Source organism: Bos mutus, chromosome 17, assembly GCF_027580195.1.
Source record: "Bos mutus isolate GX-2022 chromosome 17, NWIPB_WYAK_1.1, whole genome shotgun sequence".
Taxonomy (NCBI): domain Eukaryota; kingdom Metazoa; phylum Chordata; class Mammalia; order Artiodactyla; family Bovidae; genus Bos; species Bos mutus.
In genome coordinates, this window is record NC_091633.1 from 19,400,940 (window position 1) to 19,426,594 (window position 25,655).

General features: G+C 51.8%; 2 protein-coding genes across 3 annotated transcripts; both read left to right on the forward strand.

Annotated features, from left to right (window-relative positions):
- Positions 1–5,101: 5,101 nt before the first annotated feature.
- On the forward strand, positions 5,102–20,394 carry LRRC43 (leucine rich repeat containing 43). The gene is made up of 13 exons (XM_070385570.1): positions 5,102–5,199; positions 6,498–6,758; positions 7,340–7,450; positions 8,984–9,123; positions 11,587–11,825; positions 12,705–12,892; positions 13,933–14,165; positions 14,340–14,481; positions 14,637–14,792; positions 14,883–15,071; positions 15,413–15,443; positions 15,559–15,686; positions 20,287–20,394. The coding sequence occupies exons 1-13, from the start codon at positions 5,107–5,109 to the stop codon at positions 20,392–20,394; spliced, it is 2,019 nt and encodes a 672-aa protein (XP_070241671.1). The 5' UTR covers positions 5,102–5,106.
- B3GNT4 (UDP-GlcNAc:betaGal beta-1,3-N-acetylglucosaminyltransferase 4) lies at positions 20,295–25,582 on the forward strand. 2 transcript variants are annotated; one of them, XM_070386244.1, is made up of 2 exons: positions 20,295–20,407; positions 24,337–25,582. In XM_070386244.1, the coding sequence occupies exon 2, from the start codon at positions 24,344–24,346 to the stop codon at positions 25,415–25,417; it is 1,074 nt and encodes a 357-aa protein (XP_070242345.1). In that variant the 5' UTR covers positions 20,295–20,407; positions 24,337–24,343; the 3' UTR covers positions 25,418–25,582. The 2 variants fall into 2 exon arrangements, with proteins under 2 accessions (XP_070242345.1, XP_070242346.1); XM_070386245.1 differs by lacking the exon at positions 20,295–20,407 and adding an exon at positions 20,676–20,908.
- Positions 25,583–25,655: the final 73 nt, after the last annotated feature.

Sequence of the window (25,655 nt, forward strand, 5' to 3'; positions counted from 1 at the left end):
GGTGGAGCCCTGGCACACACCTCCATTAATGGAACAGGTACAGGAAGAGGATTTAGTCTAAAGCACTGAAAAGACATCCTCAAGAGGGAAAGAAATGTACTTGAAAACATGTGGTCATGGAACAAGATAAGAAGCGGTTTCAAGAAGGCGGAAATGATTGGCACCACCAAAAGGCACAGAGAGGTCAAATAAGATAAAGGCTGAAGAGATACAGTAGGTTTGAGAACATGAGGTCACTGGGAAATTTGCTAGTGGGGGTTGGATAAACTGTTGGGCAAGGGGAAGCCATACTGTGGTTTTGGAATGGAGGAAAAAGTAAAACCACAAACTCAGTCGTGTCCCTGGAATCCCAGGTATCCTCCCTGGTTCATCTCTTTGATATATATCACTGATCACTGTAGACTCTTGGATATTTGTTTTATTCTTTAAAAAGATGCATGGCTCCTTTTTTGTCTTATTTCCAAGTTCTGGGAAATTTTTCTCACAGCAGTAAAGGTGTTCTAATACAGGACAATCAAAAAGAATGACAGATGTCCAGGTGTTTGGGGATCACAGTCAGTAAATCAGACTTCCTCAAAATTAAAAAAAAATAATAATTCTTTTCTAAAAACCTTGTTGAGAGGATGAAAAGATAAACCAAGACTAGGGAAAAAAATGTTAACCAAATGCAAATCCAACAAAGGAATTCTGAGCAGAATATAGAAAGAATGCTCAAAACTCAGTTTTATGGTTTAGGCAGTGGTTTCTTAAAATGACACCAAAGGCACAAACAACCAAAGGGGAAAAAAACAGATAAATTACATCTCAGCAAAATTAAAACATTTTGCTTGTCAAGGGACACTACCACGAAAGTGAAAGCCAACCCCGAGAATGGGAGAAAATCATGAACAAGACGGGGGGGCTAGCATCCAGAACATATAAAAGCTCTTACAACTCAATGATAACAAACAAACAAACCCAATTTTAAAATGACCAAAGTATTTGAATAGACATTTCTCCAAAGAAAATACAAATAATCGCATGAAAAGATGTTCAGCATCATTAGTCAGGCATTGTTGTTGTTGTTATTTAGTCAGTCAGTCGTGTCCCATTCTTTTGGGACCCCATGGACTGTAGCCTGCCAGGCTCCTCTGTCCATGGAATTCTCCAGGCAAGATACCGGAGTAGGTTGCCACTTCCTTCTCCAAGAGATCTTCCCAACTCAGGGATCAAACCCATGTCTCCTGCACTGACAGGTGTATTCTTTACCACTGAGCCACCAGGGGAGCCCAGTCAGGCATTCAGTTCAGTTCAGTCCCTCGGTCATGTCAGACTGAACTGAACTGTACTCCTTTCCCGATTTGGAACCAGTCTGTTGTTCCATCTCCAGTTCTAACTGTTGCGTCTTGACTTGCATACACATTTCTCAGGAGGCAGGACAGGTGGTCTGGTATTCCCATCTCTTTGTCAGGCATTGCTGCTAAGTCGCTTCAGTCGTGTCTGACTCTGTGTGACCCCATAGACAGCAGCCCGCCAGGCTCCCCCGTCCCTGGGATTCTCCAGGCAAGAACACTGGAGTGGGTTGCCATTTCCTTCTCCAATGCATGAAAGTGAAAAGTGAAAGTGAAGTCACTCAGTCATGTCCAACTCTTAGCGACCCCATGGACTGCAGCCCACCAGGCTCCTCCGTCCATGGGATTTTCCAGGCAAGAGTACTGGAGTGGGTCGCCAGTCCCTTCTTGACAGGCATTAGGAAAATGCAAATGAAAACCACAATGAGATATCACTTCATACCTATTAAGGTGGCTATAGGTTTTGTAAATGTAAAATAATTGGTGTTGGTGAGGATATGAAAAAAGTGGAACTCTCATATATTGCTGGTAGAAATGTAAAATGAATGGTGCAGCTTCTGTGTAAAATAGTTTAGCGGGTCCTCAAAATGTGAAACGTTGAGTTACCATATGACCCAATAATTTCATTCCTAAGTATCCACCCAAGAGAAATGAAAACTTATGTTCATACAAAACTTGTACATGAATGTTCATAGCTGCATTATTCATCAGAACCAAAAAGTAGAAACAACTCAGATGTCCTTCAACTGGTGAATGGATAAACAAAAATGCCTTCTACCCATATATAGAATATTATTCAGCCATAAGAAGGAATGAAGTACTGATGTGCTGCAACATATCTGAACCTTGAAACTATTATGCTGTGTGTCCTTTTGGGATGAAGTGCTGGGGTCCAGCCCCGGCTGATCCAGGGTATTCGAAGGGGAGACGGCTTCGGCGGCTATTTAAATATTTATCAAAGATATAAAGAGTAATAGAATGAGGATAGCTCAGTAGGAAAATTCAGTGGAGAAAAGAGGCTGAGTAGCTTGGTTTACGCGGGGGACCAATAAAACTTCAAGACAAGAAGCTTGCACCACTTACGTAGGCCGCAGGCATCCTTCCGTTCTCCCGAAGGAGAGGAGACACTGAGGCCTCCCCCGGTCGGATCTTAGAAGCCCAGGCAAAATTAGTAAGCTTGGTGGGTTCCGCGCTCCAGATGGAGACTCAACCAGAGTGAGAGAGAGAGAGCGACATGGGGAGACCAGTATTTCGAGGAACTGATCCCAATTCTTTATTTTCCAGAGTCTGTTTTTATACACTGAGATGTTATACAAAAGTCACGCGGGGTCAGCAGTCCTGACTTTAATTAAAGTCAGGTGCTTCACACAAATGTATACAGAGGTCTTAGGGGTGTTACATCATCTTCTGGCCAGGGGGGCCTGCTGACAATTTATGACCCTCTCCTTGTGACAACGGTCAGTCAACCAGGACACTTATTTCTCCAGGGGTGATTATTCTTAAAACAGACACTACCCAAATAAAGTTACATTCCTATAGGGTGAGGATGTAGTGGGTTTTAGTTAAGGAAAGAATTTACTTAGCCTAAGGTCTAACGTGATTAATATCAAAGGTTAATACTTATTTCTTCTATATATTCATTAATGTGTGTAAGGGCAGGGGATATGGAGACTTAGCAACAAACATTGGCTCAACAAATGAAAAACCCTTCACCAATACAATTTCTAATCAGCCCATTATACTTATACTAATAGTTTTCTAACTTTTCTAAGGAACCTGTTTTTAGAAGGTTTAAAGCATCTCATGTCTCTCACGTTTGGGAGGCTGTGAGCAATCACATGTGGCCGGACAAGCCTGTCAGGCAGGCTAGAGAACCTTCAGAGGAGTTTGTAGGTTGAAACACTCCTATCACGCCCAGGAATTATTATTAACTGGAGCTCTAAGTTAATTCCTTCTCCAAAAGAGGTGGTGGGGGACAGCCCCCCGTAAAGTCAGAGGTGTAGGTGAGCACAAAGTAGTAAAGTAGGCAGGCTCTGGTTATGGGGATAGATGCTCAAGGATTTCCAGGGGGACTCCTGAGGCTTGATCCCACCTTTGCGTATGTCAAGCCTCCTTCCTCATGACCTTTGCCATGGGCGGAGTACCTCACTCTGGCCCCCAACAATGAAGAAAAAGTTTAAAATTAGATTACAGTGGGAGCTGCACTATGGATATAGTGGCACTATAAACTAAGATCATGGCATCCGGTCCCATCACTTCATGGGAAATAGATGGGGAAACAGTGGAAACAGTGTCAGACTTTATTTTGGGGGGCTCCAAAATCACTGCAGATGGTGATTGCAGCCATGAAATTAAAAGATGCTTACTCCTTGGAAGGAAAGTTATGACCAACCTAGATAGCATATTCAAAAGCAGAGACATTACTTTGCCAACAAAGGTCCGTCTAGTCAAGGCTATGGTTTTTCCTGTGGTCATGTATGGATGTGAGAGTTGGACTGTGAAGAAGGCTGAGCGCCGAACAATTGATGCTTTTGAACTGTGGTGTTGGAGAAGACTCTTGAGTTCCTTGGACTGCAAGGAGATCAACCAGTCCATTCTAAAGGAGATCAGTCCTGGGTGTTCTTTGGAAGGAATGATGCTAAAGCTGAAACTTCAGTACTTTGGCCACCTCATGCAAAGAGTTGACTCATTGGAAAAGACTCTGATGCTGGGAGGGATTGGGGGCAGGAGGAGAAGGGGATGACAGAGGATGAGATGGCTGGATGGCATCACCGACTCGATGGACGTGAGTTTGAATGAACCCCGGGAGTTGGTGATGGACAAGGAGGCCTGGCATGCTGCAATTCATGGGGTTGCAAAGAGTCGGACACGACTGAGCGACTGAACTGAATGAATACTGATGAATATACTTAAGAATTGTGCACTTTAAACAGGTGAATTTTAGTTACATACATTAGATCTCAGTCAAGATGTTGCATTTTCAAATTATAGGAATCAGAACCATCTCTTTTTATATATTTATTTTTATTTATTTGGCTGCACCAGGTCTTAGTTGCAGCATGTAGGATCTTTTGAGTTGCAGCATGTGAACTCTTAGCTGCAGCATATGGCCTGTGGGCATTGACCCAGGGTGGAGGGCAGGGATCTAGTTCCCTGATCTGGAATGGAACATAGGCCCCCTGCATTAGGACTGTGGAATCTTAGCCACTGGACCACCAGGTAAGGCCCCACTCCCATCATCTTATCCTGTTAATTTCACAAACCGGTGCCCAGGAGTCTGTTGCCAGCCGGGCAGTGGGCTAGATACTGAGGATGGAAAGATGAATGAGATTGGACCCGTCTAAAACGGGGCCTTGGTGATAAATCTGTTGTTTGGGTGGACAGTGGTTAAAACTTCTGACGCAGGGATTAAACAGATCCACCTTGGAATCCACTGATTAGAGAGGACTGTTTGTCCTTGGATTCATTTCTCCTCCCCAGTTTCGCCAAAGGGGGATAAGAATTCATACTTTATTCCGAGGTGCTCCAGAGAAGAAACAGATTAGCAGCTGGGAAGCGCTCAATACCTGCAGGGGCCACCACAGTAATCACCCCCAGGCGGTGGTGGGAAGAGTATTGCTAACCCGGTGCAGTTGGGTCTCTGATTTCTGGCTGAGGGAAAAGTGTCCGCAAGCGAGAGTAGTGGGTTCCAGGAGCGCCTGCGCAACCGCGCCTCCGCCGCCTGGAGCGTCCCGGCGGGTGCCTAGCAACCAGCTGGCTCGGCGAACGCGCGAGCATGGAGCCGGAGACCCGGACCTTGAGCGCCGCGGTCCGGGAGCACCTGCGACAATTGTGTCTGCACGAGTTCCCGTGCGGCACCGGCAGCTGGGTGCGGGCGCTGGCGGGGCGGCCGGGGGAGGTGCTCGGGGGTCTGGGAAACGGAGGGGACCGACCAGGGGCCAGGCCAGGGCCCAGGGATGCAGAGCGGGGCTGGGGAAGGGCTGGCTCTGGGTGCTGAGGGCGCCACCAGCCCCAGGAGTTGGTCGATAAGGAGAAGCCTGGAGAGGATGTTTGGATCGGGGCGTTTAGGGAGCGTCCTGACCTGGGGGTGGTGATGGGGTGGACTGTGGGAACAGGGACGCTGCAGGAGAGGACGAGATAGGCCCCCACCTGTGGGCACTGACCCGGTAGAAGGCAGGGACCCCGCCTCTAGCAGAGCGGGACCCCGGGGCAGGCTCTCTTAAAGACACCAGCCTCCTTTAGGGGTGAAATATCGTCCTGAGAGCAGGTGTACAGTTAGGACCCTGCTGCGATGTGGCCAAAGGGGCTGTCCTCACCAGCTAAGTGCAGGAGGAGCATGACCTTCAGAACCAGGGGCTTCTCAAGTGTGCCAGGAAGTCCTGAGTCCTGAATGGTTCCCATGGGCTTGGTGGGAGGCCTTTTGGTGTTCCTGTCCAACTCTTTGAGACCCCATGGACTGCAGCACACCAGGCTTCCCTGTCCTTCACTCTCTCCCAGAGTTTGCTCACACTCATGTCCAATAAGTCGGTGATGCCATCCAACCATCTCATCTTGTCATCCCCTTCTTCTCCTGCCCTCAGTCTTTCTCAGCATCAGGGTCTTTTCCAATGAGTCAGCTCTTTGCATTAGGTGGCCAAAGTACTGGAGCTTCAGCTTCAGCATCAGTCCTTCCAGTGAATATTCAGGGCTGATTTCCTTTAGGATTGACTAGTGGGAAGCTGGGACCCCACATTCCCTTGTCGGGCTGGTCCCCATTTTCACAGAAGAGAAAACCGAGATGCTAATCAAGGAACTAATTAACTTGTTTGATGAACATTGACTGGGCCCCTACTGTGTGCCTGGCATTGTGCTGTGCTTTGGGGCTTCATAGACAGACGCCTTTCAAGACGAAGGGGTGGAAGACAGTAAACTCAAGGACCAAAACATTTCATCCTCCACTTATGGCATCTAAAGGGCCAAATGTTCAGCCTTTGCCACCTCTGCTTCGGAAACCTTTCCTTGGCTAAGTACCTCCCACAGATTGCCTTTCACACCTCCTGGTTTCTAAGCTCACCCTGCTCGTCCTGTCTTATAGTCTATTCCATTTTGGGAGTTTTGAATCCTTGAGAGGGGGTGAGTCATAAAGAGAGAAATTCTGTTCCTCCCCTCCCCCACCCCTTACTGCAGAATAAGTCACGATTTCTTCCTCAAACTAGCCGAGTATGGCGGGAGCTGATCCCCAGAGAGGAGAAGTCCCTGAGCCCTGGGGAGGAGACTGTAGAGGATCTGCTGGGCTTAGTCCGCAGCGCCCACTCACCCTGGGCTCTGGTGGAGGGCTCAAGTGCAGAGGACCTTTTCCTGAAAGAGCTGGCCATCCAGAATCCACTGATGCTCAAAGACAGCTTCTTCTACACCTACTTCAGGTCGCTCCGGGTGGTGGACAAGGATGTGAGTGCTGGGAGTGAGCCTCAAGTACAGGGATGATGAGAGGGGAGCCATTTCCCTTACGGGACCGGGTGGTAAGACCTAGCTCTGCCCTCCTCCTGGTTAATCTCACCAGCTTGTCCACAGAGCAGGGCTACCAAGCCCAGCAAACTTGCCTAGTTTGTTGCCCCAGAGAAGGGAGGCCCAGCCAGGGTGGCCCGTAATGTCCTTGGAGCCAAAGTCAACTGAGGATTCACAGACAGGCCCCTGAAGTTTCTGGCCTGACCCTGTGGGATGTAAACTAGAGTGGTCCTTTAAGACCACAGGGTTCACCATGGCTCTGATTCCTGCCCTCGGGAGCTGACAGTCCAGCAAGGGACACAAGACAGGGAAGCTGGAAGGGTGTCAGAGGAAGGGTGAGGCTTGAGAGGTGAGAGGCCTCTGCAGGCCCTGGCAGAAAGCTGCAGGAAAGGCGCACAGGAGAGGAAGGGGGTTGGGGTGTGGGGTGGTCACTCTCTGAGGCTGGACCCACCGTTGCTGTCCTCTAGTAGATTCCAGGGCCACCCCGGCCACTGCAGCTCCAATATCCCTTTCCTCCTTTCCAGGTAAGCCTGGTGGACAAAGAGCTCCTGAAATTTGTGAAGCTTGAAGAGTTGGTGCTGAGTGCTAATCAAATCAAGGAGATTGACACCACCAACCTGCCCCCAACTCTCAAGGTAAAGGAGCCCAGGTTCCATTCTGGGTCTTGGAGCCAGAGCTGCCCAGAGACCCTGCACTTCCTTGCCCACTCCCCAAGAGATTTGACCATCATGTCTTATGCTAAGGGTGGGTCCAAGGCTTTTGAAAGGTTGGCCAGATCCCTTAAAAAGTGAAACACAGGATTTCCATGTGGCCCAGAAATTCCCTTCCTAGGTATACACCCCAAAGCCTCAAAGGCAGGGACTCAGATTCTTGTACGCTAGTGTTCACTGTTCACAGTTGCCAAACGGTGAAGACAGCCTGTGTGTTATCAGCAGATGAATGGAGCAGCAAAATGTGGTCTGTCTACACAGTCATGAAAAGGCATGACAGGGACTTCCCTGGCAGTCCAGTGTGTAAGACTCCTTGCTTCCACCCACCTAAGGGGGCATGGGATCTATCCCTGGTTGGGGAACTAAGATCCCTCATGCCACACAGTGTGGCAAGAAAAAAAAAATGAAATGAACAACGTGGATGATCTTGAAAACGTGATGCTGAATAAAGGGGTCGGACACAAAAAGCCACGTATTAGATGATTACATGAAATCCGTAGAAGAGGCAAATCCAGAGAGACAGAAAGTACATTAGAGGATACAGGGGGAGCAGGGGAGTGACTGGGGAGACGTTCAGTGGGTCGAGTTTCTGTGTGGGGCGATGAAATGGACAGTGATGATGACGGATGTACCCTGAGTGAGTGTACTTAAAGCTGCTAAATTGTCCACTTAAAAAGGGTTGAAATCACAAATTATGTTTTAATATATACAAAACCACAATGAAAAAATGGTAGGCCAGACAATATTATGAGTCTTCAGCTGAGTGTATCAAAATGGTCTCAATTTTAAATTAAATGCCGGGACTAGTAAATTTGATGGCAGAAGAGGCTCCGCTGTATGTCTCAGTGCCGGGCTCAAGAAGAAAATGAGGAAGGCCTGGGAGGAGAAACACAAGAATCTGTTATCTTTGGGCTTATTTCTTTGGTCCAGGGGCACTTTGGCTTTCCCAGGGACAACTGCCATGGATTGGGAAGTTGCCAAAATATTACAGATGTTCCCTCTCACCCTCTCCGACATCAGCTCCACTCCATATTTTAAAGTTTCCTTTGCAAAAGGAAAAGAAGCTTTCTGACAGCTACTGCAGGAATATTTTCTTCCCGAACCCTTTTTTAAAAATCACCAACCCAAAGGCTGTATTTACTTTATTTTATTATTTTTTTTTTTACTTTATTTTTAAATATTTATTTACTTGGCTGCACTGGGTCTTAGCAGCAGCATATGGGATCTAGTTCCCTGACCAGGAATTGAACCTGGACCCCCTGCACTGAGAGTGTGGAGTCTTAGCCACTGGACCACCAGGGAAGTCCTTCTTCCTGGATCCTTAGGAGAGAGTCCAGGTGGGCAGAGAGAGACAAGGCCTGAGTACTTCGCAGCTCCCCTCCTAAGTTGCCCAGGGCTGAAGGAGGGGGCGGACTCTGTTCTACCTGGGCTCCCGGGCTGTCTGTCCGCTCGTCTCAGGTCCTGGAGCTGTACGGCAACAAGATAGCCAGCATGGAGTGTCTGTGCCACCACCCACCCCCGCGCCTCCAGCACTTGGGGCTGGGCCACAACAAGCTCCTGGGCCCCCTGGAGAGTCTGCACGTCACCAGCGACCACTGGTAACTCGGGAGCCCCCCGGGGGAAGAGGGAGGAGGGGGCTGAGCTTTGGGGCCCCTCTAAGCTGGAGACTTGGAGAACTCAGCTTTGCTCTTTTCTGTAATAACTCCTGGTTGGCTGCTAAGTCCAGACCTAGGGTTTTTTCCTCTGACGTCATAAACCAGAAATCCCACTGAGGCCCAGGGGAGGGCACCAAGAGCCAATGAGAGTGAGCGGACCTTTTGCTTTGAGGACGTGCTTCCAATTCAGGATTCCTCTTGCTGTTGTTCGGGCCAGTGAATTCTTGGTTCCGAGGGCCGTCCTGCATCTCCCTGGCCTCCACCCATCAGAGGCCAGGAGCATCCACCCCAGACCCGCTGTGACAACCCAAAGTGCCACATGGCCACTGGGGGGCAAAGCTACCCCCACCTGAGAACCACTGCCCTATAGACAAGTCTGCTTTGGCTTTGTCTCCTTGGTGGGTGAGCAGTGGTCAGTCTGAGTCATCTGAGGGCAGCAGACACCACCCATGAAAGCCTATCAGAGGAGGGACTTCCCCAGCAGTCCAGTGGTTAGAACTTTGCCTTCCAGTGCAGGGCGTCGTAGGTTCGATTCCTGGTCAGGGAGCTAAGATTCCACATGCCTTGGGGCTGATAACCCCTAAAACATGAAACAGAAATAACATTGTAACATATTCAATAAAGACTTTAAAAATGATCCACATTAAAAAAGAAAAAAAGACCCTCCCTCAGAGGAAGCTGGGCCAGAGAGGCCTGTCAAAGCCCCTGTGAGGATTCCCGGGGCTCAGCATCCCGGGCAGACCTCCCTGGGCTGAGGTTCATGACAGTTCTTTCCTCACAGCCCAGGAAGGCCTCGAGGAGCAGGGCAGCTTTCCCAGGTGGCCTGGGAACGTGCTCATGGAAGGCCTGTCTCTGACCCTAATTTCCTCCTTCCTCCTCTTTATCTTGGCAAAGCTGCCTCTGCAGAACCTCAACCATGCACAATTCCAATCCCTGACTTCCACTTCCTCTGTCGTCAGGGAAGCTGCCGAGGCACAGGAAGAGAACACACGCTTTGGGCTGTGTGTGACAGCTGAGTTCAGAACTCTGCCAGAGTTCTAAGCGTTCTGGTTATTTTTTATTAATTTATTCATTTAAAATTTTTGGCCACATGGCATGTAGGATCTTAGTTCCCCAACCAGGGACCAAACCCACACTCCCTGCTGTGGAAGCGCGGAGTCTTAACCACTGGACCTCCAGGGACGTCCCTTAAGTGTTCTGGTCTTTGATTTGGAAAACAGGCTTATGATAACGTCGCCTGCTTGATGCTGAGTGTGGATTTCATAGAAACATGTATGTGTGAAAGCTCCATCTTTTGCTGTTTTGAATTTAAAAGGAGGGTACTTGTCCTGCGAATCCATCTTTCTGATGCTTCCACCAGTTCTCCTGAAGGAGGCTGGTACTGGGCAAAATCTGTGTGCCGGTCCAAACGAAGTGTTCTTCTCGGGTATTTCTGTGACTGGCTGGTCAACATTAGGGCAGGATGAGAGGAGGGAAGAAGGGCAGGTGCGGCTGGGAGATGGTCACGTGTGATGGCGGGATTGTGCTGATGAGGTGTCCCCTTGTGAACTGTATTTGTTGCCTCTGCTCTCAGAGCTGGAATCCGTTCACTTTCTGGTTTGCACAGTAGGGAGGCCCGCCACCGGGTGGGATGTGCGGGCGCCGCCTCTGTCCCTAGTGGCTGGCTCTTCTTCACCTACGTGCCCCAAGAAACAAACCAGGGACTTCCCTGGCAGTCCAGTGGCTGAGACTCCGTGCTCCCAAAGCAGGGGGCCTGGGTTTGATTCCTGGTCAGGGAACTAGATTCCACATCCAGGACCGAGACCTGGTGCAGTCAAATAAATAAGTAAATATTTAAATAAAATAAAAGGAACAAATCAGACTGCTTCCCACAGTCGTGGCCTGGTCTGACCCTGGGGCACTTCTTCCAGCTTCCAGACCCTTCAAGGCTCACACCCCCTCTTCCCAGGCCCCCCTGTTTGTCGGGCTCTCCTACCCCACCCCCACGGCCCCTCCATACAGAGGCCTGCCTCCACCTTCCTCACCAGTCTCTCTGTCTCTGCTGAGAACCTTCTAGATGTATGGGAGATAGCCAGATGGTTAGCTGAGAAGAGGTCTATACACATACAAGTTGAGTGGAAGCAGGATGTGACGGCCACCTCTGTGCACAGCAAGAGCCAGAGGGTCGGGGGAAACGGGGGCTCCATCCAGACAGGGGGCTAACTCGGGTCAACAGCAGCCTGAGGCCTGAGTGTCAGGGAGGCCACAGTCTCCCATCCCGCCCTCAGCACTGGGCCTTGTCCAGCCGGGACTCGGGGTGCCGGGGGTGCTGGCAGATGCAGGCACAGTGACACGACCACGGCTGCCTGTCCCCACCGCTCTGCTCACCTGGCCTTGTGCTCCTGGGCCGTGCCGCTCGCCTTTCAGGCCCAACCTCGTCTCCCTGGACCTGAGCTTCAACAACCTGACGGACCTGCAGAACATGGTGGCCGGCCTGCAGACACTGAAGCACCTGAGGCTGCTGCTCCTCCAGGGCAATCCACTGGCCCTGGTGCCCCACTACCGGGGCTTCACCATCGACAGCCTGGCCAGGCTCTGCGTGCTGGACGACATCACCGTGGCATCCAGCGAGAAGCATCTCTTCCGGGGGCTCAGCCGCAGCGAGGGTGAGGGGGCCAAGGCGCAGGGCTTGGGGGAACTGTTGAGGGCCCCCCGGCCTACCCACCACCCTACTGGGTGTACATGTCTTGTTTGTCACCCAACTCGGCTGACTCAGACCTTGGTCAGGTGTAACTCACTTTCTTGGGCAGAGTTCTCGCCCAGATTTTGATCCACGTGATTGAGATTTGGGGACAGAAATGGTAGGGGGTTGGGACCATTGCGGTCCCCTCCCTTCCTTGCGAGACAAATGGGAAACATTCTTTAAATCAGCTTCTTGGCTTGCTGGTGACTTGAGATCACCCCTTGTGGCTGTACCAGAGTCTCCTCAAGGTCAGGGTGATGAAACAGGGTAGTAATAGCTCCGCCCTCTGCGTGTCAGGCACCGGCTAAAGTCACATAGCCTCCACCTGCAAGCATCCTGCAAAGCAGCTCCTGCCATTTCCATTATACGGATCAGGAAAACAAGGCTGAAGAGGGGTGTCTTGCCCGAAGGAAAGTGAAAGTGTCAGTCACTCAGTCGTGTCTTGACTCTTTGTGACCCCATGGACTGTAACATCTGTCCTTGGACTTATCCAGGCAAGGATACTGGAGTGGGTAGCCATTCCCGTCTCCAGGGGATCTTCCTGACTCAGGGATTGAACCCGGGTCTCCCACATTGCAGGTGGATGTTTTACTGTCCGAGCCACCAGGGAAGCCCCTGAGACTTACCCCAGTTCCCTGCGTGTTGAACTTGGCAGAGCTGGGACATGAACCCAAGTCTGCAAAGTGAGGCTCAGCCCGGCTCAGAGCAGGAGGCAGGAGGCGTGCTCACCCGCCCTCCTTTGCTCTCTGTCTGTCCATCTCATCCCTCAGTTCCCCTCACCCCTGCCTGTTCCCTCCTGCAGATCTCCTGGCGCCCGAGGCACAGTTATTGGTGACTGTTGGAAACCTCCGAGGGGTGCTGGACTCCTCGGTCTTGGACCCAGAACCAGGGCCCCAAGGCCCTTTCATCACTTACAATTACTATGTGACGTACGATTTTGTAGAAGATGAAGAAGGCGAAGGAAGCCAATACGGTGGCGTCCTGGCCGAGGTGGGTGCCTGGGCAGCTCTGCCCTTGGGTTCTCAGGATCCCCTGTGCAGACAGGATGGCTTTAGGGAAACCAGGAAACCCCTTGACATGGGCCTTTCCAATTCATACCCTCCTCTGAACAGGAAGGCAGCTTCTGCTCAGCCCCTTTCTTGAAGCTGGTGTTGCTGGTGTGCTCAGTCACTTCAGTCGTGTCCAACTCTTTGCGATCCCCTGGACTGTAGCCTCCGGGCTCCTCCATCCCTGGGATTGTCCAAGCAAGGATACTGGAGTGGGTTGCTGTCTCCTCCTCCAGGGGATCTTCCTGACCCAGGGATCGAAGCCACATCTCTTAAGTCTCCTGTATTGGCAAGTGGGTTCTTTACCACTAGCACCACCTGGGAAGCCCCTTGAAGCTGGAGTGACTCTCAGTCCTGCTCACCCCTTCCTAATCCCCCCTGAAACAGAAGCAAAGGACCTAACAAGGGAGCAGCCCAGATTCTCGGGACTAGGCTGCTGGCCTCCCGACCCTGCTCTCCAACTCCCCCTGTACCTCCCCTCTCCCTTCCCATCACAAGAAAACTCAACAGCGTCATCCGACTAGGAGAAATGCGAGGGTTTCCTAACGTGTGAAGAAATTGTTACTATTTTGACTCTTTATTATTATTACTCATTTATTTGTTTGTCTGTGCCGGGTCTTAGTTGCAGAATGTTGGATCTTCCGTCTTTGTTGTGGCATGCAGGATCTTTAGTTGTGGCATGTGGGATCTAGTCCCCTGACCAGGCATTGAAGCCAGGCCCTCTGTGTTGGGAGCTTGGAGTCTTAGCCACTGAACATCCAGGAAAGTCCCTGTCTTTACTCCTAACACAGAACTTTCGGAAGAATCAAGACTGGCTGTTCAGTTTGTTTGCTTGGCTGGTTTTTAACTTCCTGCCCTCTAAGGCCATGCGTTTCTTTGCTTCACATCCATCAAGCACAGGCGCCCATTCGCACCGTATGCGTGTCGTGTCGGGCGTGCGCTCTGAGGCTGGCAGTCTTGAATGTATTTTCACATCTTTGACAGATCATCAAGCCCCCTTCCAGCTTGGAACAGCTGGGTGAGGACATTCTGGAAGAAATCATCGAAGACGTAGAAGAGTCCTTGGAATCAGGGCTGGCCTCCCTGTCCGAGTTGGGGGAGATGGAGGAGTCCATTGTCTCTGGTGCTTCTGAGCCGTTGCCACGGTCCACAGACTCTGCAGAAGAGCTGGCCAAACTGCGGCCACTCCTGGATCCCCGGCTCTGCCCATCCCCGGGGTAAGGATGCTCACGTGGCTGGGGACCTGGCCCAGACCACACCGGATGTTTACCATTCTCTGTGCCCCCATCCCTCCTGGCCTCTGTCCCTGGCTGTGCCCATGTGTTGCTGATCTTCTCAAAGCCCTCCCCGGATGGCACAGCCCCCCACCATGTGGCCTCTCTGCTCCCAAGGACCGTGCTCTTCAGCACAGTCCCCAAGCCCTGGTCTGACGTCATCCCCTGCAACTACGAGATGCAGCACACGCTGAAGGACCTGGTGCCGCTCAAGGCCTTCCTGCTCTCAGGGACCGTGGTCACCGTCGTGGAGGAGAAGGTGGGCGCCAGCGTTCTCCAGGCTTCATACTCTGCCCCTGTCTCCTGTGCTCTGCTTCTCTGTCGGGCATCTGTAGCCCTACTCCCCCATTGGCAGGGTCTCTGTGCTTTTCCAGAAAGATCCTGGCTAGCCCCCTCCCCGCCTCCACCCCCTAGATTCTCTCCTGGCCTGTGGAGCAGCCGTCTTCCTCAGACAGTCCCTTGGCTGCTAAGAAGGGCAAAGGAGAGAAGGACAAGAAGGAGAAGGAGAAAGACAAGAAAGACAAGAAGGGCAAAGACAAGGCAGGCAAAGGGGAGAAAGAACCCCCCAAGGTACCTCCAGGTGGGGCGGTGGCCTGGGTGGTGGGAGGATGCTCCCGGCCCCCTGCCCACCCCGTCCACCCACCTGGCCTCTCCCCACAGGCACAAAAGGGGAGCAAGAAGCAGAAGGAGCTTCCTAAGGAGCTGCGCCAGGACCCGCCCATCCTGCGGGTGCTGGGCAGCAGCCCGGTGGTGCTAGAGCCCCTGCTGGCGGGGGAGCCGTTCGTGTCTACCGTGTGCAACTTTGGGGTGATCCGGACCTTGGAAGCTGACCGGCTGACACTTAACAGGGTATAATGCCCCCCCCCACCCCTCCCCTGCCCACAGATGCCTGGTCATGGTGGGGAGGGGATGGAGGGGGAGGGGGGATGGGGAAGAGCAGCAGAACCACAAGAGGGTGGGGGTCAGGGCATGCAACAAGGGTCACCTGCCTGATGGGTGGCCTTCTCGAGTCCGAAGGGCCAGGCAAGCAGGCAGGCCGGGAAGCTCCTCCGGAGGAGACCCCCGCCTCACCTCCCTGGTCTAAGAGGGACCCTGACCAGGGAGCTCTCACCCGCTAGCGTCTGGACCCATCCCTCCCCCAGTACCCCCCCACTCCAGTGAGGAACTTACTCTGTGGTTCTCTCTCTCAGGATGCAAAGAAGAATAAGAAAGGTAAAAAAGGTAGGTGCTGATGAGGGGCAGAGGGCAGGGAGGGTTTGCCGAGGACGAGTCTGTTAGGGTTGCTGTAAGTTGCCCCAGGGCGGGTGGCGAGTGAACACCAGACATTGCTTTCCAGCTGCTCTGGAGGTGAAGTCCAAGACCAAGATGCCAGCAGCACCAGGTGACGGCCCTCGGCCTGGTTGGCACCTTCCCCCTGGGTCCTCACCTGGTGGGAGAGGGGCCAGCACCAACCACCCCCCGCCCTCATGACATAATCACCTTCCAAAGGCCCTACCTCCCAACAGCATCACCATGGGGGGCTGGGATTTCCACACAGGAGTTTGGGGAAGGGCACAAATATAGCAGGACTCCCTGAGGGGTCAGCCTGACTGGGGACTGAAGGGATGGGAGGATGGAGAGTTGTATCTTCCAGCTGATGGGAGGGCCACACCTACCCTGAGGACCAAGCCCTGAGTCTTCTGTGTGGCCCTGTGCATGGGGGCCTGCCTCGGTCAGGACCCGGGCAGGACAGGCGTCCCGGGGCGGGGCAGGACGGAATGGGGAGGGGAGGCTCGGGTTCGGGGGGTCCAGTGTCCTTCCAGCTCAGCGGTAGTCTTGCTCCTGCATGGCATGCTAAGTCGCTCAGTCGTCTCTGACTCTTTGCCATCCCAAGGCAGGCTCCTCTGTCCATGGGGATTCTCCAGGAAAGAATACTTGTCCCTCCTCCAAGGGATCTTCCCTATCCAGGGTTTGAACTGGTGTCTTATGTCTCCTGCATTGGCAGGCAGGTTCTTTTACCATGTGAGCCCTACCTGGGAAGCTCCTGCAGGGCATTAGCTCTTCTTTGCTGTATGAGGATCTCAGGCTTGTTGTGTGGGCAGTGGCAGCATTGAAATAGTTAAGTTTTAGATTTAATTTTTAGAACTGTTTGGCTTACGGGAGAGATGGAAGACATTGCTCAGTTGGGAGAGTGCTGCAAAAGTCTAGGTAAGATCACAGCAGTGCTGTGAGCAGCAGGCAGTGTGGAAACAGCCCAGATGACCATCAGTGGATGAACTGGATAAGCCAAATGTGACCGACCCATACAGTGGGACTTTTTAAAGAAAAAAATTATTTGCTGTGCTCGGTCTTAGTTGTGGCAAGCCAGTTCTTTAGTTGTAGCATGCATGATCTTTAGCTGTGGGACTTGAGACCTTTTAGTTGTGGCATGTGGGATCCAGTTCCCTGACCAGGGATCGAACCTGGGGCCCCTGCATTGAGAGCTCAGACTTGTCTTAGCCACTGGACGACCAGGGAAGTCCCCATACAATTATTCCATCATGAAAAGGAATGAAGCCCTGACACATCCAACTCCATGGGTAAAGCTTGAAAACTCAGTGCTAAGGGAAAGAAGCCAGACACAAAAGACTGCGTAGTGTATGATTCCATTTTACATGAAATGTTGAGATGAGTCAAACCCATAGAGACAGAGAGTAGATCAGTGGTTGCCTGGAAGTGGGGGAGGGGAAAGGGGTGTGACTGCTTAATGGGTTTCCATTTAGGGTGATGAAAATGTTCTGGAATTAGTGGTGATGGTTGCACACCATTGTAAATTTACTAAAAGTCACCGAACTGTATGCTTTTAAATGGTTTAAATGTTCTGAATTTTATGAGAATTTTCTCTCGCTGGAAAAAAAAAAGTCACCTTAAAAAAAAAAAAGAAGCACTTAAGGCAAGAATCAGAGCCTGGGCTTAGGAATGGGTGGTGGGGATGGTGTGGAGAAGACAGAGCAGAGAGCCATGAGGAAGAAGAAACAGGCCAACCTGGTGACTGGGGAGCAGGAGCAGGCAGGACTTCTGCCTGGCAGTGATTGGGGCCCGGTGCGGTGGGGGGAGAAGATGAGCTCAGCTTTGGGGACGTGAAGTTGAGAAGTTGAGTTGGGTGTGCATCCAGAGTCCCCATGGTCGACAGTGTGCTGAGCTGCCTCCTCTTCTCTGACTCCATCTCCTCTGCCCTGGTCAGAACACCTAGCGGTCTTCACTCAGAACGACTGCAGTTTCCTTAGCCTGCACGGGGGAAGTCTACTCAGAGTACTTTTACTCTTCCCACTCACTCCACTGCTGCTTCCTGGGTCAGTCAGCTTCAGTGACCCTTCTCCAGGGAAGCTGATCGTCTGGTTGGGGTTAGGCCCTTTATCTTCTTCACAGCATCCTGTGTTTTCCTTTACAGGAAATCACAATGATCACAGGTATCACAATGATACCTACATAGATGTGAATCTGTGTAGGTGCTTAATTTTTTTTAAATTTATTTATTTATGGCTGCACTGGGTCTTCGTGCGGCACGCAGGCTTTCTCTAGGGGCGGTGAATGGGGGCTGCTCTCTAGTTGCAGTGCGAGGGCTTCTCACTGCAGTGGCTTCTCGCTGCAGAGCACGGGTTCTAGGGTGCGGGCTCAGCATTTACAGCACATGGGCTTAGTTGTCCCACAGCGTGTGAGATCTTGGGCTTCCCTGGTGGATCAGATGGTAAAGAATCTGCCTGCAGTGTGGGAGACCTGGGTTCGATCCCTGGGTTAGGAAGATTCCTTGGAGGAGGGCATGGCAACTCACTCCCCTATTCTTGCCTGGAGAACCCAGGGATAGAGGAGCCAGGTGGACGCAAAGAGTCCATGGGGTCGCAAAGAGTTGGACACGACTGAGTGACTAACACACACACACACACACACGTATGTACACACAAGTAAGCTCTATTAGGGCAGGAGCTATGCTTGTATTCTTTAAAGCCAAACAATCTCCAGCTCCCAGCACATCGATTGAATGAATGAATCAGCTTATAGATGGTGTTTAAAGCCATGAAGATATGAGTTTGTTGATAGAAAAGGGTTGAGCCCAGTACTCTGGGAAACACTACAGATTCTGAGCATGAAGGGAAAGCAAGACCTGAAAGGGTCAGACTTAACTGTGTCCTAAAACAAAACCTAAGGATATTGATAGGAATACAGAAATAGCCAAGCCAAGGTGAGGTAGCCAGCCACTCAAGGTAAGTTCACAATGTCTGCCACCCAGTGAGAAATTACCAGGCATGTAAAAAAGCAAGACAATTCAGTATATAATGAAATTGAATCAATTGTAATTGACTCAGCAATGACATATATGATAGAATTCATAGACAAGGACATTAAATCCATCTTTATCATTATATTCCATATAGCCAAGAAGCTAGAGGAAAGATTGACCATGTTACATAGTGACATGGAAGATAAATCAGAATTGTAGAGATGAAAACCACAGTATCACTTGAAAAATGTACTCGGAGGGATTAATGGCAGATTAGACAATGCAGAAGGAAGACTGAGGAAACTAACTGGAAGCAGGAGAAACTACCCAGACTTAAACTCAGAGAGAAAAATGGCTGGAAAAAAAATGAACAGAGCATTAGTGATCAGTGACATAAACTCAAAGGAAATCATATCCACAGAGTGGGAGCCCCCAAAGGAGAGTGGGGAGGGAAGAGAGAAATTTAAGTTGATAGTTTTCAAATTTGAGTGTTTAATGTCCACTGTTCTGCTACTGTCCTCTGGTTTGCATTTTTTTTTTCTGATGATAAATCTGATGTCATCTTCATATTTGTTCCTCTTATATAATGTGTCCTTTTTTCGCCCTCTCTCTTTAAGCTTTAAAAGTTTTCTCTTTATCACTGATTTTAAGCAATTTTATCATTAAGCCCTGGGATTAAAATGAGCTCAAAGAAAGCTTTTACTTTTTACATTTTTGCTAATTTCTTTAATGTCTGGCTTAACTGAGGAAGCCACATATGCAGAGGTGCTTCTGCAGTGAGTCTGTGTGATGTTTGCTGTAGTTAAAGTATATGAAGAAAATCTATTCTCACATGGACATGCAACTGGAAAAGATGGAAATAACTTAATAGACTTTAAAATAATTGTGGATATTCTTTGACATTACATCAGGCTTGACAACCAGTAGTTTTTAAAAGAAGGTTGTTACAACATGGAAACAATCTATATGAATGAAGTTTTTCATAATAAGTTATGTTAAATTCATTAGTCTACATTGCCTTTAAAAAAAAAAAACAAACGCTGCATTTTGAACATCTGTCTTACTCATGGACAATTGCTAACATCTGGTCATTGTTTTTTGTGAAATACTGGTTCACTGAGTTACGCATATTTTCCAGCTGTTCACGTGTTTCTTTATCCATTATCTCCAAATCGCCTTCTTTATCCTCAAACCTATCACTGGAAAAGTCTTCCAGTATTGGAAAACTGTTAAGTTCATGGTGGCAGATACAATGTTACAAAGTATTTGCACTTTCTACTTGAAAGTGCAAATGTTACAAATGTATTTATCCAAATGCTTTCAGATGTTTTGCCTGGAGTGCCAGGCTTGCTTCATTCGTTTTTAAGAAAATATTTGCCAAATATTCACGCTGAAATAACCATATTTAAAAAATATATATATTTATTTATTTGGCTGCTCCCGGTCATGTGGGATTTAGTTCCCTGACCAGGAATGGACCCGGCCCCTTGCATTGGGAGTGTGGGGTCCTAGCCACTGGGCCCACCAAAAAGTGCAGAAATAACCATATTTTGTCAGCCTTCTTTCAAGTGAAAAAGATGTCTGAAGAAAAAGCAGCTAGTTCATCTTGTAACTCAAATTGAAGCTTGTTGAATGACTTAATTAGAAGTGATTTATGCCTTATTACGGTTAAGACCCCAGGGCGATTCTGAAACCGTGCTGGCCTGGGGACCCAGGTCAGGTTTGCATTTTGGGGACGGAATCGCCCGGGTCGGCCGTGCACCGCCAACCCACTCATCTCTCCGGATTCACATTTTCATATTCCCTCAGAAGTAAAATCTTTTGGTTTCAGTGTACGAAAATGACTATCAGCCTGAGCCCCTGACGGTGGAGATCCAGATCCAGCTGATCCAGTGGCGGTCGACCGAGGAGGCGCTCCGGGGGCTCGTCATGTAGGGCGGGATTAAAGGTGGTTCTGACACTGTGGATGTCCGGCCGGTCCAGTTCTGACCCCGCGACAGTCCGGCCGCCGCCGTGCGTCTGGGAGGGGGGTGCTGGCCAGGAGGAGCGGCGAATGCCTGGCTAGGGAGGAGCAGGAGGCTAGCAGCGGGGGTTGGGGGCTGGCCAGGGAGGAACGGCGTCGGGGGGTAGGGGTTGTCCTCGAGGAGGGGAGGAGGGGGTTGCTGGCCGGGGGAGCTGGGGTGGGGAGGAGCCGCGAACTGGAAGAGGGTCCCTGGCCGGGGAGAACCTCTTGGCCTGCAGGTGCGTGGGGTGGAGGGGCCCCGCCCTCCAGAAGCCTCGCCCCCAAGCCCGACGTCCGCGGCTGGGGAGGCAGCCGTGCGCGGGCGTGGCCAGCGCTGGCGGGCGCCGCGAAGCCCCGCCCTCCGCACGAGCCCAGAAGAGCAAACTGTGCTCACCTGGTGCCGCTGCGCGAGCTCCTCGCCTATGCCCAGGCGGCGTCACGGCTCAGGTAGGTCGGCGAGGGGCGGGCGGACGGGTGTCGGGTCTGGGTCGCCTGGAGCCCCTCTACTGGGAGGGGCCTGTCCCAGTGTGAGCAGAGGGGTGCCGGGCCCATGCCCGGGAGGGGCAATGCACCGACCTGGTTGCATTGAGGTCGTGGTCGCCCTGCCCGGCGGGAGCCGCTTCCTGCCCCCAGTGAACCGTCGGGGCCGGAGCCGGGGCCGGGGGTGGGGTGAGGGGTGTCTCCTGATACCTCTCGGCTTCTGTTCGCCCCACTGGGGCAAGAATGCCGAATGGCCGGACCTGGGGGTTTGGCCGGGGGCAGCCTGGGGGCGCTTGCTCCGGATTCCCCGTCGTGCAGCGCTGCTGACTGTGCTCCAGCCGGGAGAGGGGTGCCCACCGCGGGGCTCTGGTTCCTGTTCTGGCGACCCCGCGGGACTTTGCGCCCCCACAACAGTCCTTTACGGACTGTCGTGTGGAGAATGAACCAGCCCTTGACCCTTGCCCTCATCGAAGCATACCAGGTTACCGAGACCAGTGAGGATCCCAGAAGCAATATCAGACCCTTAGGGCTCAGCACCCACTTGAGGGTAAGGCGTGCACTCACCGAAGGACCAGGCTTGGGGGGGGGGAGGGGCGGGTCACAGAATGGAGGGAGGCTTGTGTTTAGCAGGTACTGAATTGGATTCACAGTAAGTGCAGTGGAGTGGGGAGCAGAGGAACGGCCCCTCCTTGCGGTGGGGAGTTGGGGGTTAGCTCCTGCAGTGGAGCGCCGAGGAATTGGGCGCACTGGGAGCGCTGTGGGCAAAGGGGCAATCGGGTCCACAGCGCCTCTGAAACGCACAAGTCAAAACCAAACTGCTGGCTTTGCGCCCTTCTCGGTAAATGGCGCCACCAATCTGCCCCCACTCTCCCCTTCCCCCGGCGTCCTCTCCCGCAGCCAGTGTATCTCCCACACCTGAAAGCCATTTTCTATGCCTGCAATCCATCTGGCCCTCAGGCGCCCCACAGCCTCCACCCTAGTCTCAGCTGCGCTCCCTTAATGACTAATGCAAGAGTTTGCTAGCTACTTTCGTGTTTCCATTCTTGCCCCTCCATAAACCATCATCTAAGCATCAGCAGTAGTGACCTTCTCTGCTAAATCCTCTAAGGGATCTCCGCAGTGCTTACAATAAAACCCTAGATCTTTCCCGGGAACTTCACTATGGATCTTGTATGTGACCTTCCTCAGGCTTTTGCTTCTGCTTCACTACCTACCACTTTCCTCCTTGTCCTTTACACTCCAACCACACTGCACACCTCCTGTCCTCTGTCAGGAGCTCTGCACTCAACTGTTCCCTCCGGCCCAGGCCATGCTCTCCCCTCCTCTCCCCACTCCTCCTCCCCAGATCTTTAATAAAAAAATTATTTCTGGCTGCACTGGGTCTTCGTTGCTGCCCGCTTGCTTTCTCTGGTTGCAGTGAGCAGGGGCCACTCTAGTTGTGGTGCTCCGGCTTCTCATTGCAGTGACTTCTCTTGTTGTGGGTCACAGGCTCTAGGCATATGGGTGTAGCTGCCCCACGGCAGGTGGAATCTTCCCGGACCAGGAATGGAACCCATGTCCCCTGCATTGGCAGGTGGATTCTTAACCACTGAATCACAAGGGAAGTCTCCCCCTCCCCCCACACCTTTATGTGGTTTGGATCCTTACTTTGTTCAGTTCTTGCTCAGGTGTTCTTTTTCAGGGAGGTCCTTCTAAACTACTGTTGGCTAAGACAGCCTTCTGGGTCACTGTATTCCCTCACACTGCTTTAATTTCTTTTCAACACTTTGAGGTTTGTACTGGCTTCTTGGACTGTGAGAGCTGTGACCCTGCCAGTTTTGCCTGCTACAGCAGCCCTGGCAGCTGTCAGTTCAGTTCAGTCCCTCAGTCGTGTCTGACTCTTTGTGACCCCATGGACTGCAGCACACCAGGCCTCCCTGTCCATCACCAGCTCCTGGAGCTTGCTTAAACTCATGTCCATCGAGTCAGTGATGCCATCCAACCATCGCATCCTCTGTCATCCCCTTCTCTTCCTGCCTTCAATTTTTCCCAGCATCCGGGTCTTTTCCAGTGAGTTAGTTCTTTGCATCAGGTGGCCAAAGTATTGGAGTTTCAGCTTCAGCCTTCCAATGAATATTCAGGACTGATTTCCTTTAGGATTGACTGGTTTGATCTCCTTGCAGTCCAAGGGACTCTCAAGAGTCTTCTCCCACACCACAGTTCAAAAGCACAGTTCTGGCAGCTGTGAGATGCTTTTGGGGGAGTGGCAGCAGAGACAACAGGGATGAGCTTAATGCAGGTAGACTGGATCGAAGTGATGGCTAGCTGGTCCAGGACATAGCAGGGAGGTGACGAGGAGGGAGACTGAGGCCTGGCTTTGCTGCTGTGAGCTGTGGGTAGGTTACTGTGCTAAGTTACCATTTCTCAGCCTTCTCTTTGGATCACCAGGAGACTTGCTAAGAGAAAACCGGAACTCAGTAAGCAGTAGGAACTGGTGAGAGGTGTCTGCAGGGGAGCCTGATACAAGTCTATGGCTTCCCTATTTGTTTCATGCTCTTCCTGTGCATGTTTTTGTGTTTTTCCTAAAGCCCCATTTCACTGACTCCCCAGGAAACCCAAGCTACCTGGGGCAGGTGTGAAGGGTGCGTTCTGTGGCCTCTGTCACCTGCTGCTGCCCTACAGTGGTTCTCCCCAGTGGACCAGACTCCCTAAGGACAGTGTCTGGGGCTGTCATCTCTGAGACTGGGTCTTCCATCAACAGAGCACTCTCGAGTTTCTTTCTGGAAATAAGCTGTGTCATTTTCACTGAAACTCATTAGGTACTTGAGTTTCTTGGGAAATACTGAAAACACTTGTGGTGTCTCATATATCTAAAGTGGCTGCAAGTCTTTTTGGAGAAAAAGTTGAGCCAAGTTCTCTAATGACAGCAGAAGGGAAGCAAGCGCTGGCACGGCTGGTGTGCTTGGTCTGTTCTATGGGAGGGGCTGTGGAAAGAGCCAGAGGACACACTGAAAAAAACAGAAGGACCTAGTTGCTGGAGGCTCAGTGGTTGTGGTGCACAGGCTTAGCTGCTCTGAAGTATGAGGGATCTTCCTGGATCAGGGATCAAACCCATATCTCCTGCACTGGCAGGCGGATTCTCTACCATTGAGCCACCAGGGAAGCAGGGATGCAAGAGACATAGGTTCGATCCCTGGGTTGGGAAGATCCCGTGGAGGAGGAAATGGCAACCCACTCCAGTATTCTTGCCTGGAGAATCCCATGGACAGAGCCTGGTGGGCTACAGTCCATGGGGTCACAGAGAATCGGACATGAGTGAGCGACTTAGCACGCACGCAGGATGGTGGGTTGCTCTTGGATGGACGAGGTGGAGGCTGGGCCAGGACTGCGTCCGCTCACCAGCGCTCTCCTTGCAGGACCACCATGTTCCGCAAGGTGGGGTGGCTGGTCCTGTACAGCCTTGCAGTGTTGCTGCTCAGCTGCCTGTTCTTACTGAAGAAGGAGGCCCAGCCAGCAGGGGGGCCCGTGGCCCGACAGCCCTTCTGGGCTCCCCCAGGGCTCCGGCACAGCCCATGTCTACCCAACCACACGGTGGCTAATGCCTCCCTGTTCCTGCCCACCCGTCACCGCCTCTTCTTGACCTACCGCCACTGCCGCAACTTCTCCATCCTGCTGGAGCCTTCGGGCTGTGCCGAGGACACCTTTCTGCTCCTGGCCATCAAGTCGCAGCCCGGCCATGTGGAGCGGCGCGCGGCCATCCGCAGCACGTGGGGCCGGGCGGGAAGCTGGGCTAAGGGCCGGCAGCTGAAGCTGGTGTTCCTCCTGGGGTTGGCAGGGCCTGCTCCCCCAGCCCAGCTGCTGGCCTACGAGAGCCGCGAGTTTGATGACATCCTGCAGTGGGACTTTGCTGAGGACTTCTTCAACCTGACACTCAAAGAGCTGCACCTGCAGCGCTGGGTGGCTGCTGCCTGTCCCCAGGCCAATTTCATACTAAAAGGAGATGATGACGTCTTTGTCCATATCCCCAATGTGCTGGAGTTCCTGGATGGCTGGGACCCAGCCCAGGACCTCCTGGTGGGGGACGTCATCCGTCAGGCCCTGCCCAACAGGAACACCAAGGTCAAATATTTCATCCCACCATCCATGTACAGGGCCCGCCACTACCCGCCCTATGCTGGGGGTGGGGGGTATGTCATGTCCAGAGCCACCGTGCAGCGCCTCCAGTTGGCTGTGGAAGAGGCTGAACTCTTCCCCATTGATGACGTCTTTGTGGGGATGTGCTTGAGAAAGCTGGGGGTGAGCCCCATGCACCACGCTGGCTTCAAGACTTTCGGAATCCGGCGGCCCCTGAACCCTCTAGATCCCTGTCTGTACAGAGGGCTCCTTCTGGTCCACCGCCTCAATCCCCTGGAGATGTGGACCATGTGGTCACTGGTAATAGACGAGGGGCTCAAGTGTGCAGCTGCCCCCTTGTCCCAGCTTCCTGGGGTGGGCTGAGCGAGTGGACTGTTTAATTTTTCAATCATGATGAGAAATCAAGAACCCTGCAACCTGGCCCTTGACAGGCTACAGGGAACACTGACTTTGTTTTTGTAAACCCCTCCCACACCTTGCTACCTTTGATTAAAATACTGAAATCTGGCTAACTTGTACCAGTATGTGTTAAAGGGGCAAAACATGGCAAATGCTGCCAGAACGCCATGAGGTGCCGGGGCACTCCTGGAGCCCTTAGGGC